The 15473-nt window shown below is 33.4% G+C and overlaps 1 protein-coding gene across 2 annotated transcripts in view; it reads left to right on the forward strand.

Moving 5' to 3' along the window:
• Positions 1 to 249: 249 nt before the first annotated feature.
• Positions 250 to 15473, forward strand: part of LOC149491381 (uncharacterized) — a 117653-nt gene continuing 102429 nt past the window's right edge. For both annotated transcript variants that reach the window (XM_089697226.1, XM_089697234.1), the window contains exon 1: positions 250 to 995. In XM_089697226.1, the coding sequence (XP_089553352.1) occupies positions 518 to 995 (478 nt within the window). In that variant the 5' untranslated portion in view covers positions 250 to 517. The remainder of the gene's footprint in view (positions 996 to 15473) is intronic.

Here is a 15473-nt window from a genome sequence, read left to right on the forward strand (position 1 = left end):
CTGAAAAATACCTTTTTGTAAGTACATACGTATATATTTTCTACTAAGAAAAATACAAAACAGGTTAATTGATACATTGTTCTTGTTGCAAATGCATAATTTAAATTTCTAGAACTGCTGAAATAAAAGTTACGAAAAAGTTTTTCCCGCTATTTTATGCGTCATGCCACCGTACTTCAACGTCATGCCACTGTACTTCAACATGACTTCAACTGTCTTTATGACAATGATGTTCAGTGGCATGACGTTGAAGGTTTGTGACAGTTGAAAGGTGGTCCATGGTTCGCCAAGGTTCGGTGCAGGGCGTGACCACTTCGCCTGTCGGAAAACCGTTTTCTTTAGTTGCGGTGAAAACCGCTCGATCGATAGGCGGGCGCAGCGCTTTAGGCGTCGTGGGCTCCCACCCTCCGCTCCGCTCGGGCACCGAACACCACTCGCTTTCTCCTCTCCACTCCGCCACCGCCACTCCGTCACTCCGGCACTCCGGCGACTTCCCGCGCCGTGCACACACGCGACGATGCGCGGCGATCGCGCCGCTCGTGACACGCGGCACAACAAAGATCACGATAACTTAAAGTCATCACTTAAAAAGGGCAATAAATCAAAAAAGCACCGGGTTGTCTTCGACGAGAGTGCTAATGAATTTTTTGAGGCCGATTATATTATTGTAGTCCGGGATGAATGCGGGTATTCCGATGAGGGAGAAAGCGAGGAATGTTCGGGTTGCGGGGCGTGCGAGCGCTTCCAGGAGCCGGAGCCTGGGGCGCTCAGCCCGCCAGAAGGGTACAAAGATATGGGGCTTTTTAATAGAGACGGGACTCTGCGGGAACAGGCTTGGTGGGAAGCGGGAGATGTTGTTTTGGTCGGCGAGAGATCCGGCACGGTGTTCACTCCTCAACACCTGCAACTTCTCCGTCGCTTGCAAAGAGAGAGGATGCTGCGGTCGGCGGTGTGCGCTGACTGCGACGCTCACACGACCGTTCATCAGCCTCTCGGTGAGTCACCTTCGTCCTTACGTCCTTGCCGAAGACGGATGCCGTCCGGTCGACCTTGGCGCCGTATACGTCTCCAATTTCAGGCAGGACTTCGGCAGAAACGGTTTAAATAAATATGCTCCAAACGACGAAAATTTCGACCACTATTGTGTTTAAAAATTAAACAATACTTTATTGTAAACTCGAATGCTTCTGCGATTTTTACTAGCCAAGCGAATTTAGAATTTAGGTGCTATCAGCGAAAATATAAGCCCAGCGATAACATAATTATAGCGTGTTTTCTTTAAATAACATTTTTAGAAACCCAATATTAATTATTTAATAACGAAGAGTCCTAAATAGGAGAGAAACGGTTTATAAAAACCTTTTTAAAATTCTGCGGTAAAGAATGGATGTCAATTAATTAAGAAGTAATTGATAAATGTCAAAACTTTAAACAATAACAAGATTTTGTTGACGTTATAACCTTATAACAAATTACCACCGACGCTGCCTGTTTCTTATATTTTACACGAAACACACTCTGAAAAGGATATTATAGTAATAATGAATATTTGATAAACCAAAACAAACATACACCGAGACACACCGCCTCCGGATGTCAATAAATGCTTATTTTAAAACACAGTTAACAATTTAAATAGATTGAAGTCACAAATATTAAACAGCGTGTACCAACCAAACTAACGCTATGTACCTATCGAAAAATAAAAATGAGACTTTCGATATGGAACCCTATATGATATTTGATTTAAATTTAAACAAAAAAACATTTTATACAAGGGATGCACTGTTGTAAAAAATCATTATACGGTCAACACGGTAACAAACAACTAACGAACAATTAGTTTAAATTAAATAGATTGTAGTTACAAATATTAACCAGCGTGTACCAACCAAACTAACACCATGTATCACAAAATAAAAAAGAGACTTTCGATATGGAACCCTTATGATATTTGAATGTTGTTGAATTCAAGTAAACAATAAAACATGAATAAAAATTTTTATACAATGGCTGACTATTCGGTCTGTTGTAAAAAAGGCAATATACAGACAACGCGGCAACAAACAACTAATTGAGATAGTCGCACAAATTGCCAACGTGGCAGATTTAATTAAAAATTTATATTGGCATGCGGAGCAGCTTCTGACAGATTCAGTTTCAGTCTGATGTATATTTTAACATCTAAATTGAGCTTCCGTATTCTGTATGTAGGCAACTAAATAATAACTTTCACAATCAAGCCATCATAATCGTTGACAAACATTTGAAATACTTAACTTAAGTAAAGCCATAAACGTAGCATTACTCGTATAGCTGTAATTTTTCGAAGCAGGCTATAACTATAGCCCTAAGTTATAGCCTATGAAATAAAGTATAAACGCTTTTTAAAGAACAATAATGTCAGTAATTGAAAGAGTACGAAATGGTGTGATGTTATGACAATCATCGGTTAAAATGTTTACAAAACATTACAAATCATGAAAGAAATTTCTTTCACCATTTCTTACACGCATCTATTTCATTTTGGAAATACAAATATTATATTTCATGTGTTCAGTAGAAACACATGTTTTTTCCAAGGTCTAATTATTCAATGTCATTTTTCGTATTTAAATAATTAATTAATTGCACAAGTTTCTTGAATAACAATGAAATAAATTGACGTTGAAAATATTCTGTTTTCTTTCATATAAAGATATAAAGATAATCCGTTGAAAAACATTTAACATTTAGTTATTTAAATGTTTTTTCATAAAACTATGCATGTGGAAACAGAAGTCAGGCTAAACAAACAGCTGGCCCTTGCTACGGGCGCCGTTTGTTGCTCAGCAAGTGGCATTTCGACTTAGTAGATACCTTACCTATGTACTATGCACCGAATACTTTCGGTGCATAGTACATAGGTAAGGTATATGTATAATATTGTATCTCTAGATATGCATCTCACTCGGCTGTTTATGAGACGAGTTAAAAACACTTCAGAATAAAGGCCTTATAACATTAAAGCCTTTTGTAAATTGTAGCATGGGGATCACGCGGGTCTCCACTAAGCGAATAAAAATTACCAAAAATATATATAGACATTTGAGCTAAAAGTCCACAAAATTCAAATTCAAATTTCATTTATTTACAAGAATGTAGTTACAAAAAAGGTGTTATTACAATGTTAACGCGCTAATACATTCTACCCACTTTCTGGGTGTGCAAATATTTAAATGGAAATAAGTTAAATTACACTACACCAACACTACACAAATTTCTTCGCGTCACTAATCACTATTGTTAAACGTCACTAATTCTTCCTTGTCACAGATTCCGCAATGTAATAAGTTCTTGAATATCATAAAATTGTTTCTCCATTAACAATTTCGTCAGTTTCTTCTTAAATATATTTACTGGGAGATCCTTAAAGTTATCCGGTATTTTATTATATATTGTAATAGTCATAAATATCACACTATTTTTTGCTTGATTTATTCTACACGTTGGAAAGTGCAGTTTATTTTGATACCTCGTTAACATATGCGAATTTACTTCTCCTTTCTTTTTAAAATATTCTGGGTGGTATTTAACAAATAAACATACTTCTCTTATATATATGCAGGTCAGTGTAAGGATACGTAATTTACCGAACATTGGTTTGCAACTGTCCCTTTGATGTAATCCGCACAGGGCTCGGATACATTTCTTTTGTGCCACAAATACTTTACGCACCTCGCAAGACTGTCCCCAAAGAATTATTCCGTAAGATAGTATCGACGATATATATGCATGGTAGGCATTTATTGCAGCATTCATAGATACAGTATCTCTTAGGCGACGTAATACGTAAACGAAACGATTTATCCTATCACAAATACATATATTCAATATGACTGTCCCATTTTAGACCTTCGTCTACCAGAACACCTAAGAATTTATGGTGTTTTACCTGTTCGATTACTTGATCATTACATTACACAAACTCCTATATCGTTTGTTTTTGTATGAGAGTTGATAGTGTGGATAATCTATCGGAATGGGTTTGTTTCTATTACAGTATGTAACCACTTTACGCAGCTAAACTTGCACGATAAAAGGGCATTTTTTTTTCAATTGGTACCACCTCTCAAAATATGCTACTGAATATTTTTTTCAGTATTTTGGGTAATTGTTGGTTTATTAGAGTAATAGATAAATTAAACCCCGATTTTATATGAAATAGTGAAAAATAGTAACTTAGGCACGTTTTTTGGTCCAGAACGTTACCTAAGAATATTTTGCTTTTGAAATAAAACTAAAGTTAGAATTGGGTTTTTTGGCATGTAGTAGCTTAATAATTGTCTTGTCTAGCAAATGAACATAAACTCTAGTTAAAAACGAAATAATTACTTATTGTAACTTGTAACAAATTGTCATGACCGTTACTTTTACCACACCCCGGACACTCCATACAAAATTATCGTTTTGACAGTCACACTGTAGAGACTGCAAATGTGTGTGTTAACGCTTTATGGTTGGCACATTTGTGACTAGCGTAAAAAAAAAATTCGCGTTTTTCTGATGAAATACATCCGTAAACAGCACAATATCTAATCATTTTCTACGAAAAACGACAATCACAAATCCAAAATAATAAAATTACTTTAAGTCAATTTGATTAATGTTGTCAATCTTCGTTGCGTATCGTCCTTGCAGAAAAATATGGCCCATTTTAATCACGATCGTGCGGGGTGAGGTAAGTGTATAATTTTGGCGGGAGGCGGAGAGTGTCCGTTCTGTAGCGTTTAGCTACTATTATGTATTCTGTGCTTTTACGAAAATGCAATACTTAACTTTTATTTTATTAATGAAATAACTAGGGGCAAATCTAGAATTACAATACCAATCAGTACTTGAGAATGCATTTGTTTCGAAATTATATAAAAAAATATTAATTTTTTTTCACAAAATAAACTATCAAAACTCATCAATATTTCAGGGGACAGTCACGTATATCTGACCAATCAGTAACGGTCCTAACATAGTAAAGTTGAGGACATACTGGGACTAATTAAGAATGACTACTTAAAGCTTTTACTTGATGTAGTTTTGTAGCTAGCATATTTATCTCATAGTTGACATGCAATTTGTTTTAAATTTAAATTCAGAACAAAAGCAAATTTATAAACCTCAAGTTAAATTTGGCAGGTGGCTAATAAGCAGAGCAATTTTATAGTAGGTACTAAAATTCTCTCAGTGTATCCATATGTTTACGCTGTCCTGTTCGTTACATTTTTGGTCCAGCTAATACGTTACCAGCCATTTGGTAACGAAAAGGACGTAACGGTCGCACATCTTTTCTTAGATTTCTAATCATTAACTAAATATATGTTAAGATAATTGAATATCTTTAAACTATATAAAACCACAAATAATGTCACCATGTGAAACTACCTTTGTTTTAACATTAACATTACAAAATCGTTCTAGAATCGTGAAACATTTACCGCTCAGTATGAGGTGAAAACTTTGCAAAATGACCGTTACCGCTCACAACACTGTCAAAAATGAACGCTAAAATGGCTGACACTTCAAATGGCTGCTGACATCTCAGAGCAATAAGACATAGCTCGTGTTCGATTTGGTGTTGCTATTTTTATAAAAAAATTGTGGAAGGTAGAAAAAAAACCGAACGAAATTATTGAGCATTTATGGTAACGGTGCAGGACATGTCCAGTTAACAGATACCAAGGGGACACGATTAAAACTAATTTAAAATAATATAATTGTAATAAAATGTATTATGAGTTTATTACACTTGAAAACTACAACGAAATTACAATAATTTAAACGTTTGCAGTAAGTTATAAATAGCGAAATTGCTGAGAAATTGTTAAATAATGATCACATTTCGGAAAGGGGACAGTACTGCAATCCGTAAGATGTCAATTTTCAGGATTAAATTTTGGAACTTTGGTTTAATTTTCTCTTAAGTAAAATTAAAACAAGAAATCTTAAGTAATTCTAAACTATTTAAAATTAATTCAACACTTCTAAATCATAAAATCCTGAGTTTTTTTGCAATTTTTATGTGTGGGACATCCCGTGAATTGGATTGTAGACATTTTGGCGAAAATGCCCAAAAATCCTTTCACTTTATATACACTCTCTCAAAGAAAGACAAACAAGCTTTAAGTCGCGTACAAATGAACGTGTTTACAATCTGAAGTGTTGAATTAATAAAAAGATATCGGCTCAATCTGTTCAATAAATTCCACTCAGTATATGGAATTGCAAAGCGGATGTTTTTAATCTACCTTCATAACGCTCGTCGACCAATCGCAAAAAGAAAACAACAATAAATGAGCAGACCATATCAACTGATGGGGTGTTTGATTAATTAACTTGAATGGATAGAATTGCACAAGTTAAATGATGCGAATATGCGAATCTCATCTATACTTATAATAAATCTGTAGAGAGGCCATAGAGAGGCCAATTCTGTACATGAAATATATTTAAAAAAAACTATGAAGGGGTGATAAGGGATCGCTACTGATGCCAAAAATGCAATCAGTAAAATTTTTGTCTGTCTGTCTGTCTGTCTGTATATTCGATATAGAAACAAAAACTACACGACGGATTTTTTACGAAATTTGGCACAATTATTCTTCATACTCCTGGGCAGGTTATAGTATACTTTTTATTACGCTACGATCAATATGAGCAGAGCAGTGAAGGGAAATATTGGGAAAACGGGAGAAGTTACTCCATTTTTAAAGCTTCCGTCGCGTGTGCAGCCTTAATGGTTAAAGCTACATAGAAATCATGTACGACACAAATGTTCTTAAATTATTATTATTATAAAAAAATAAATTCCTAGACAGCATATGTCTATCTTTTAAAATTGACTCACGTGATACTTCAATAGCTTAGCAATTCGGAGCTTTCTGATTATATTTGTCTACTCTCACTCATCCCTAATTAAAATTAATTAAAAAAATTAACATTATTACCTATTCAATAAAAAAAGAATCATGTAAATCGGTGTAGAAACACCAAAGTTATACATGAAATACGCTATAAGTCATCGCGCGTGAATACAGAATCATGCAGCCATAAGGATTATTTTTGTGTATCAGTTGCCGCGTTCGACGCGCTTCGCGGCGGGAGCTATAAAAGGCGGCGCGTCCGCACCCGTTTCGCGTTGTCGTTTCGCGGCATCACGTGTGAACGGCTGAACCGATTTCGATAATTCTTTTTTTATAATATTCGTTGAAGTACGAGGATGGTTCTTATGTAGAGAAAACGTAAATATGTACCACCTCGTTCTATCTCGTTTCGTTGAGTGCCCTCAGATTTTCTGACATAGATTTTCCCATTTAATGTCCAAACAAATTTATATCCACCAGCTTTAGCTATTTCGCGTGCTAAGGCAAATAACTTTCTGTTCTTATTGGTCAAACTCTCAGATATATAAATTTGTGCTATTGGGCCCGGTAAACCAAGAGTTGCCGAAGATAATTTATTGGCTGAGTTAGTTTTGTTATAATTCTTCATGTTGTTTAGGATCCTATTTTTTGTGATTGTCGACGTTAACTCCAAAAAGATAGTAGAACTTCCTGTCTTTGATTTGTATACCATACCATACCATATATATCTCTGATCTCAGTGGATTGTAAGTTTACATTTAGAACATTGCAGGTTTTTTGAACGAATTCACAAAGGTTGTGTCACCTCCTTTACTTGATGTGATGTACTTTGTAATGGAATGTTACGAAACTCGATAACTGTGGACTTAAGCTTTTTTTCCAAGTCATCAATTTTATTTTCCAATGAATTAATGTAGTTATTATTGTCTTTGCACCGACTTTCAAGACCCGTTATTTTATTTAAAATGTCCTCATATTGAGTGGAAATAAATTGCATTGACTTTTCAAGCTCAGAAGTGGTTTCTTGTATTTTTGTATTTTGTAGTTTTAGTATTGCCTTATCTGAGCTCAATGTTTTGAGGGTTTGATCTTGTTCCCTCTTCCAATTAGGTATATAGCAACGTAAGAAGTTCATCCTTCAGTGTCCAGCAGTCGGATGTAAGCTTTTCTCCACTACGAGGTCGTTTAGTTCTTCGGCCCACGTAACTAACAGGGTTATCAGGATCCAGATTGACAATGTCGTTTTCTGAGGATACTTGTTGGACACCCGGAGGAGTTCTTAATAAATTTGACATTTTTTTTGTGAGGTTCACAGTTTTCGTGGTAGCAAATACGATGATACCGAGAAATGCGGTGAGACACGCTAGGATGCGACACAAATATATCTGTTCCAATCACTCCGTCTTTATCGCGCTCACTACTGCACTGCCTATGATTTATTTGAGCCTCGTACTGCGTAGTCTTTATCGCAACGAATTATTGAATTTTAAATAAGAATTTAATTTAACACGAGACACGTCCGATCACTCCGAAAGTTCGGAGCGAGAGGAAAGAGAAACAATATGACATATATGTAAGGTAAACAATAGTGTGAAAAATATGTGAAAGCTATAGAATATTATGTAGAAGTAAAATATAATAAAATTATAACTAAACAAGACACGAACTATACAAAATATGAGACACAACTTAAGCCAACATAGAAATACGAAATGTTCCCATAACAGGAAAAGAAAAGAAAACCGATCTATTACAAATGATTCACACCTTATCTGATTGTCTTAAATTAAAAATGGATAAAACTGAAATAAAGGACATAATTCGAACTAAGAAACAAAAACAGGAAAGAAGTACCCTAATCGTAGAATTCACGAATACATTTATAAAAGATAACATACTGAGAACGGCAAAAAGTTATAACTATAAAAACAAATCGAATAAATTAAGTGCCAAACAATTGGGCATTTCAACTAATCAAGACATACCAATCTTTATTTCCGAAAATCTTACACCCCACTGCTCTAGATTATACTTTCTGGCTAGAGACTTCAAACAATCGAATGATTTTAAATATTGCTGGACTAACTATGGAAAGGTGTACTTGAGACGTGATGACGACTCGCCTATAATTGCAATTCACAAAGAAACTCAACTACAGGATCTTCTAAAGAAATGACTATACCTATGTCTTATGTTTGTTAATATCATACATATTATAATATTAGAATATAGTAAGCTAGTTAAATTAAAACACATTATATTTTATCAATTATATTTTTATGTAGTTTATTATTATTACTCTACTAATATTTTCTATTTATATCATATTATATTTTATATTTACTTTATTTATATCCTACCATGTTATACAACTTACAAACAAGTATTTTTATTACTATCTACATACTGCAAACGTACCTATAAAAAATGTTTTATTGAGTATTGTCTTACCTTGAACTTACCACATATTATATTAATTCAAATATTACTATTATACAACTATTATTATTTTAATTCAAATATTAATTTAATTCAAATATTACTATTATACAACTGCTACTACACAATCTATATTAGTATACTTATGTATTTGTTAATAAACTACACCCCCCATCTCTTTTATTCAGATAATGGATGATCGTAATACAGTTTTAGATGAATTAGACGATTTATATAATACCACCGCTGTTAATTGCTCCATATCAGAGTTATATAAGCATATGTCACCGGATAAACCTAACTGTTCCATCGTTCACCAAAATATTAGAAGTATTCATAGCAGTAACAATTTGGACGACCTAGATATTAATCTTAGTATGTTACACCATTCTATCGATATAATTGTCTTAACAGAATGCAGAATTAATCAAAACAAACCGCTACCTATTAAACCATCGTACACCACTCATAGCTCCATTAACAAAATAAATCAAAATGATGGCGTCGTAATATTTATCAAATCATCGATCACACATACAATAAAGGAAATTACAATTCACGGTGCTTCATGTTTAGAAATCACTACTCCTAATCTGAACATTATTGCTATCTATCGTTCTCCATCTGAAAGAAATCCGACTTCATTCATAAATTCACTTGATACATATCTGAATTCACTACACCCCTCCAAAAACATTATTTTAACTGGCGATATAAATATTAACATAATTGAAGGACATAGCGATAAATTTTCAGAAACTTATATGGACATGTTGGCCTCGCACAACTTATTACCTGGACATAAATATGATACAAGGATAAATAGCTGTCTGGACCATGTTTTCACTAACTTTTCTTCTGCTAATGTTAAGATAATAGTTGCAGTATTAGACACAACGATAACTGACCATAAAATGATTTTAATAAGTATATTTCATAAAATAATAATAAAAAAAAGGAATTTCACTAAAACAGTTACTAACTTTTCAGAAGCGGTTTCTGACCTAGAAAAAACTGATCTTACATATTTAAATAATATAAACGATCCTAACATTTTATGTAGTAGCTTAGTTGATTTAATAACAAAATGTCTAAATAAATTTACAAAAACCTACAAAATTTCATCCAACAAACGAATTCTAAAGCCCTGGATTACTCCAGGTGTTTTAAAATGTATTAATAACAGAAATAAACTACAAAAAAAAGCTCGGCTTGACCAGAATAATAATATTTTGCAAATTACATATCGACGATATCGCAATTTTTGCAATAACTTAATTAAAAAATTAAAAAAACAATATGAAAGAATGTTACTCAATAAATCTAAAGATGATAACAAGACCTTGTGGAAATGCATAAAAAATCTAACTAATATAAATAAACAAAAATCAATTAATACTGAACTATTAAATATAAAAACCACTCCATTACAATCTGCAAATTACATTAATAAACATTTTAACAACATAGGAATAGACTTGGCTCAAAAAATAAAAAGTGACCCAATTTTAGAAAAAGAATACATTGCTTCACTTCCCTCCCAAATAAACTCGATAGGTATTATTGTACCGAATATAAATGAGATAGAAACTATCATAAATAATCTTAAGTCTGATTCTGCGGCCGGTTGGGATAACATTCCTACACATTTCCTTAAACTAGCTAAAAGCTACTTTTTACCTAGCATTACTCATCTTGCTGTATTGTGCTTCCACCACGGAATCTTCCCGTTTGAACTGAAGCGCTCTATTATTGTTCCCATATATAAAAGTGGAGACAGAGACGACATTAACAATTACAGGCCGATCTCGGTCCTGACAGCACTATCAAAAATAATGGAAAAATTAATAAATTCACGATTATCAAGTTTTATAAACAAATACAACCTTCTCTCTAATTCACAATTTGGCTTTCGAAGAGGAATCAGTACTGAAGACGCTATCTCCAGCCTTACAAATAATATTACAGAACAATTAGATGCAAAGCGCAAAGTTTTATGCATATTCTTGGATTTAAAAAAAGCTTTCGATACCGTCTCTGTCTCCACTCTTCTAGAAAAGTTAAATAAAATGGGCGTTAGGGGTACTTTTCATTCATTAATAACGGATTACCTCTATAACAGAACTCAAAGGGTAAAGCTGAACAATGACATCATAAGTGATGATGAAAATTGTTCCAACTTCGGCGTACCCCAAGGAAGCGTCCTTGGACCCACATTATTTTTAGCATATATTAACGACTTAACAAATATTAAAATTAAAAACGGAAAAATTTTTTCATATGCCGACGATACCGCTATTTTCATCCACGGCTCTAACTGGATCGAAGTATTTAATCTAGCAAATTCTGCGTTATTTAAGATATCGAACTGGTTAAATATGAATCTGCTAACACTTAACACGTCAAAAACACATTACATTACATTTTCAATAAGAGACAATATGCAACCAGATCCTAATTTAACATTAACTCTTCACCACTGCACGGATTATAAATCTTGCTCATCAAATTGCCCCCCTCTTAAACGAGTAAATACAATCAAATACTTAGGTATCATCTTGGACAAAAATTTAAGTTGGCAACCGCAAATAAATCTTGTCACTGTACGCGCCAGAAAACTAATTGGGGTCTTTATAAAATTACGTGATATTGCAGATAAGGAACTAATTATGTACATATATAGAACGTTAGTCGAATCTCTTTTACTTTACTGCATTACGATTTGGGGTGGCACTTTTAAATCAAAATTCATTAGTATAGAACGGGCACAAAGATCTATTATTAAAATTGCGCTATTTAAGAAAAAGAGATATAGAACCGATACCCTATATAAAGAAGCAAATGTCCTTACGGTAAGAAAACTATATATTCAGCAATGTATACTTAAAACTCATAAAAACATAAAAGTCGACCCAAACATTCTAAAAAAAAGAATACCATTCTCCGTTCTACCACAAATAAATAATAAAACACTATTTGCCTCCAGACAATTTTATTCGCAATCAATTAAATTATATAACAAAATGAATAGAACTCTAAATTTCTACACAATGTCCTTTGCAGACTGTAAAAAAACAGTGCATAAATGGCTCAAAACTATCACTTATGATGATGCGGAAGATTTGCTATTGTAAAAAAAAAAAAAAAAATATAATAATAATAAAATTAACATGATTTTGTTTATATAAATTATTCTATTTTATTTATATATCTGTATATATATGTATGTATTTTATTTATATATATGTATGTATATTGTATATCTTAATATAAAATATTCTGATTTTATTTATTGTATTTATTTACTTATTACTTATATAATATATTTATATATTTATTATTACTTAGTACCATATAAATTAAATAATTTTTGTGTTGTATTGTTAGCATGTAGCTATATTTCAGTAAGGAAGAGGGAACTTCCCTACTACAGGTCTATATGACTTAAAAGGGAAGTTCCAAATGATTGTGACCACACCGCCATGCTGAACAATAAATAAATTGTTTAATGAAGAATGTTACTAGGTATGCCAAATCCCTTGAAATTGTGTCTCAGTAAAGCCTGTATGTATACAAATACACTAGTTTTTGTCGTAGTCAAAAATACCAAGTAGTTTTGATTTTATACGCATTCAAAGTTTCGAAAAATATCGAGTCCCGCTAATAGTCACGTGACCGCTTGTGACGTCACGTCACAACGCACCGCGCGGCCGCGTCCCCGCGCGGTGTGTATAAAGCAAAATTACCAATCTTCTATTGGATGATACGTGTAATATTCAAGACCAAATCTAAAAAATAAAATATATATCAAACTAGATGATATGTTGAACGATCCTGTTTAATCAAAAACATAAAATATTAAAATTTACTCGATAAAAAAAAATTACCAAGTTAGCTCTAATTTCCACACTTTTACGTTTTCTACTTGACATGGTAATACTTATTATGATTTTTTTTTTAATAAACAATTATATTAAAACATTTGCAAGATATTTGTCAGATCATTTTGTGTAATTACTTTTAGTTTTGGTTTCATTTTTGGCGCTCTTTTTTTCTCGAGATAAACGTTTGGTTTTGTCACGATAAAAGTGGTTTATCGCAGATAAAACCAAAACTAAAAGTAATTACTCAAAATGCTCTGACAAATATCTTGCAAATGTTTTAATATAATTGTTTATGAAAAAAAAAATCATAATAAGTATTACCATGTCAAGTAGAAAACGTAAAAGTGTGAAAATTAGAGCTAACTTGGTGATTTTTTTTTATCGAGTCAATTTTAATATTTTATGTTTTTGATTGAACAGAATCGTTGAACATAATTATCATCTAGTTTGTTATATATTTTATTTTTTAGATTTGGTCTTGAATATTACACGTATCATCTAATAGAAGATTGGTAATTTTGCTTTATACGCACCTAGGGCATGCACCCGGGTTTACCCGGTTCCGAAAAACCCGGGTAAACCCGGGTTTTTTGATGATCTTGAGAACCGGGTCTGAATAATATGAAACCCGGTTCTCCCGGTTCCAACCAAAATATTAAAATATAAAGTATTATTTTTATTTTGCTGCATTATTTTAACAAATTTATTCTATCTGGCAACGTCAGACTCACGTGCATCGCGAATTTTCGTGCCACGCCTCAAGCGTGGCTCTGATTGGTTGTCTAACCTTAGATGCTATAAGTTTCCTACGGTTGTATTACCAAAAAAAATATTAGGCTTCGAAAATGACAAAAATTAGGCTACAGAAATATTTTTATTAGATTTGTCGTGAATTTGAAAATCTGTTGATTTTACTGTTTCACATAATGATCCAGTCATATTTTTGTTTTTGTTTTTTTTTTTTGGTTGGTGTCTCTCAATGTTAGCCAGAAGGGTTTCTACATTTTAACGCGGACGCGGGGGTGAACTGAAGGTTCACCCTGGTAGCGACATGCACAAGGGCGTCCCCCCTTTACGGGGACCACGAACCTCGGCTTGAGCTGTCGCTTGAGTGGAGGAGGCCAGAAGGGCCCTAATCGGACGGGTTGTTTTTGGTATCAAGCTGAAATTTATATCGAATACTCAAGTCTACGGTCCCTTGATACTGTGAAAAAGTCAAACTCACAAGCCAACGCATCAAAGATACAGCCGGAAATGATGAAAATTTTCGCAAATTTCGACATTCGCATGAAACTCAAAACCTACAGGGTACTTCTCATGAACCCAGAGCCTTGAAATTTGGTAAAAGTAACGTCAACACAGATAAAGGAAAAATTGCTAGAAACATAAATTTTAAAGTTACAACATTATAAAAAATAGGTTTAGAGCAGGCTCCAATGAGATGTTCGTTTGCAAAAATCGCGGACCTAAATCTGACTTCTGATATATATTGTATAGATCCCAGACATCCTATAGACAGATGTTGCCAACCAGTTTTGTGGTCCCCCTGCCCGCACCCCGGTAATTAAATATGGCATACAAAGAAAAAAATAAAAATTTCCAAAACATGCCGTGTGGGGTATCAAATGAAAAAACTTATTGAGTAGATCACGAATATGTAGCATACTATATACATTTCTTACACTTTCTCTAAGATTTTTTAGAAAATTTACGAAAAAAGTCCATTTTTGAGTTAACTTTAAACCACTATAGATTGAAAACTCATGAATATATTTTTTAAATTATTATTTTAAATAATTAACAACAGTCCATTGTTTATGATTCAATTTTGGAAATTTTTATTTTTTTCTTTGTATGCCATATTTAATTACCGGGGTGCGGGCAGGGGGACCACAAAACTGGTTGGCAACATCTGTCTATAGGATGTCTGGGATCTATACAATATATATCAGAAGTCAGATTTAGGTCCGCGATTTTTGCAAACGAAACTCCACTGAGAGTCCGGTCTAGTTTGTTCGGAGCCCTCGGAGCACGAGTCCAACTCGCACTTGGCCGGTTTTTTGCTTTACAGCTTGCAGTTAATGAATAAGGTTAAAGTTTATATTATGTGATATTAATTATGATAACAAGGCACTTTTATAAGACTGATAAATAAAGAGAAGTATTGAAATTTTGTTTCTTTAAAATAAGACACAAGCCGCGTAAAATAAAAGGTCCATCAGGTACTTTTACAGATACTTTTTTTTATTTCGTA

Source organism: Colias philodice, chromosome 1, assembly GCF_061535455.1.
Source record: "Colias philodice isolate Cphi_HAF_F1 chromosome 1, ilColPhil1 Martin Lab GWU primary, whole genome shotgun sequence".
Lineage (NCBI taxonomy): Eukaryota > Metazoa > Arthropoda > Insecta > Lepidoptera > Pieridae > Colias > Colias philodice.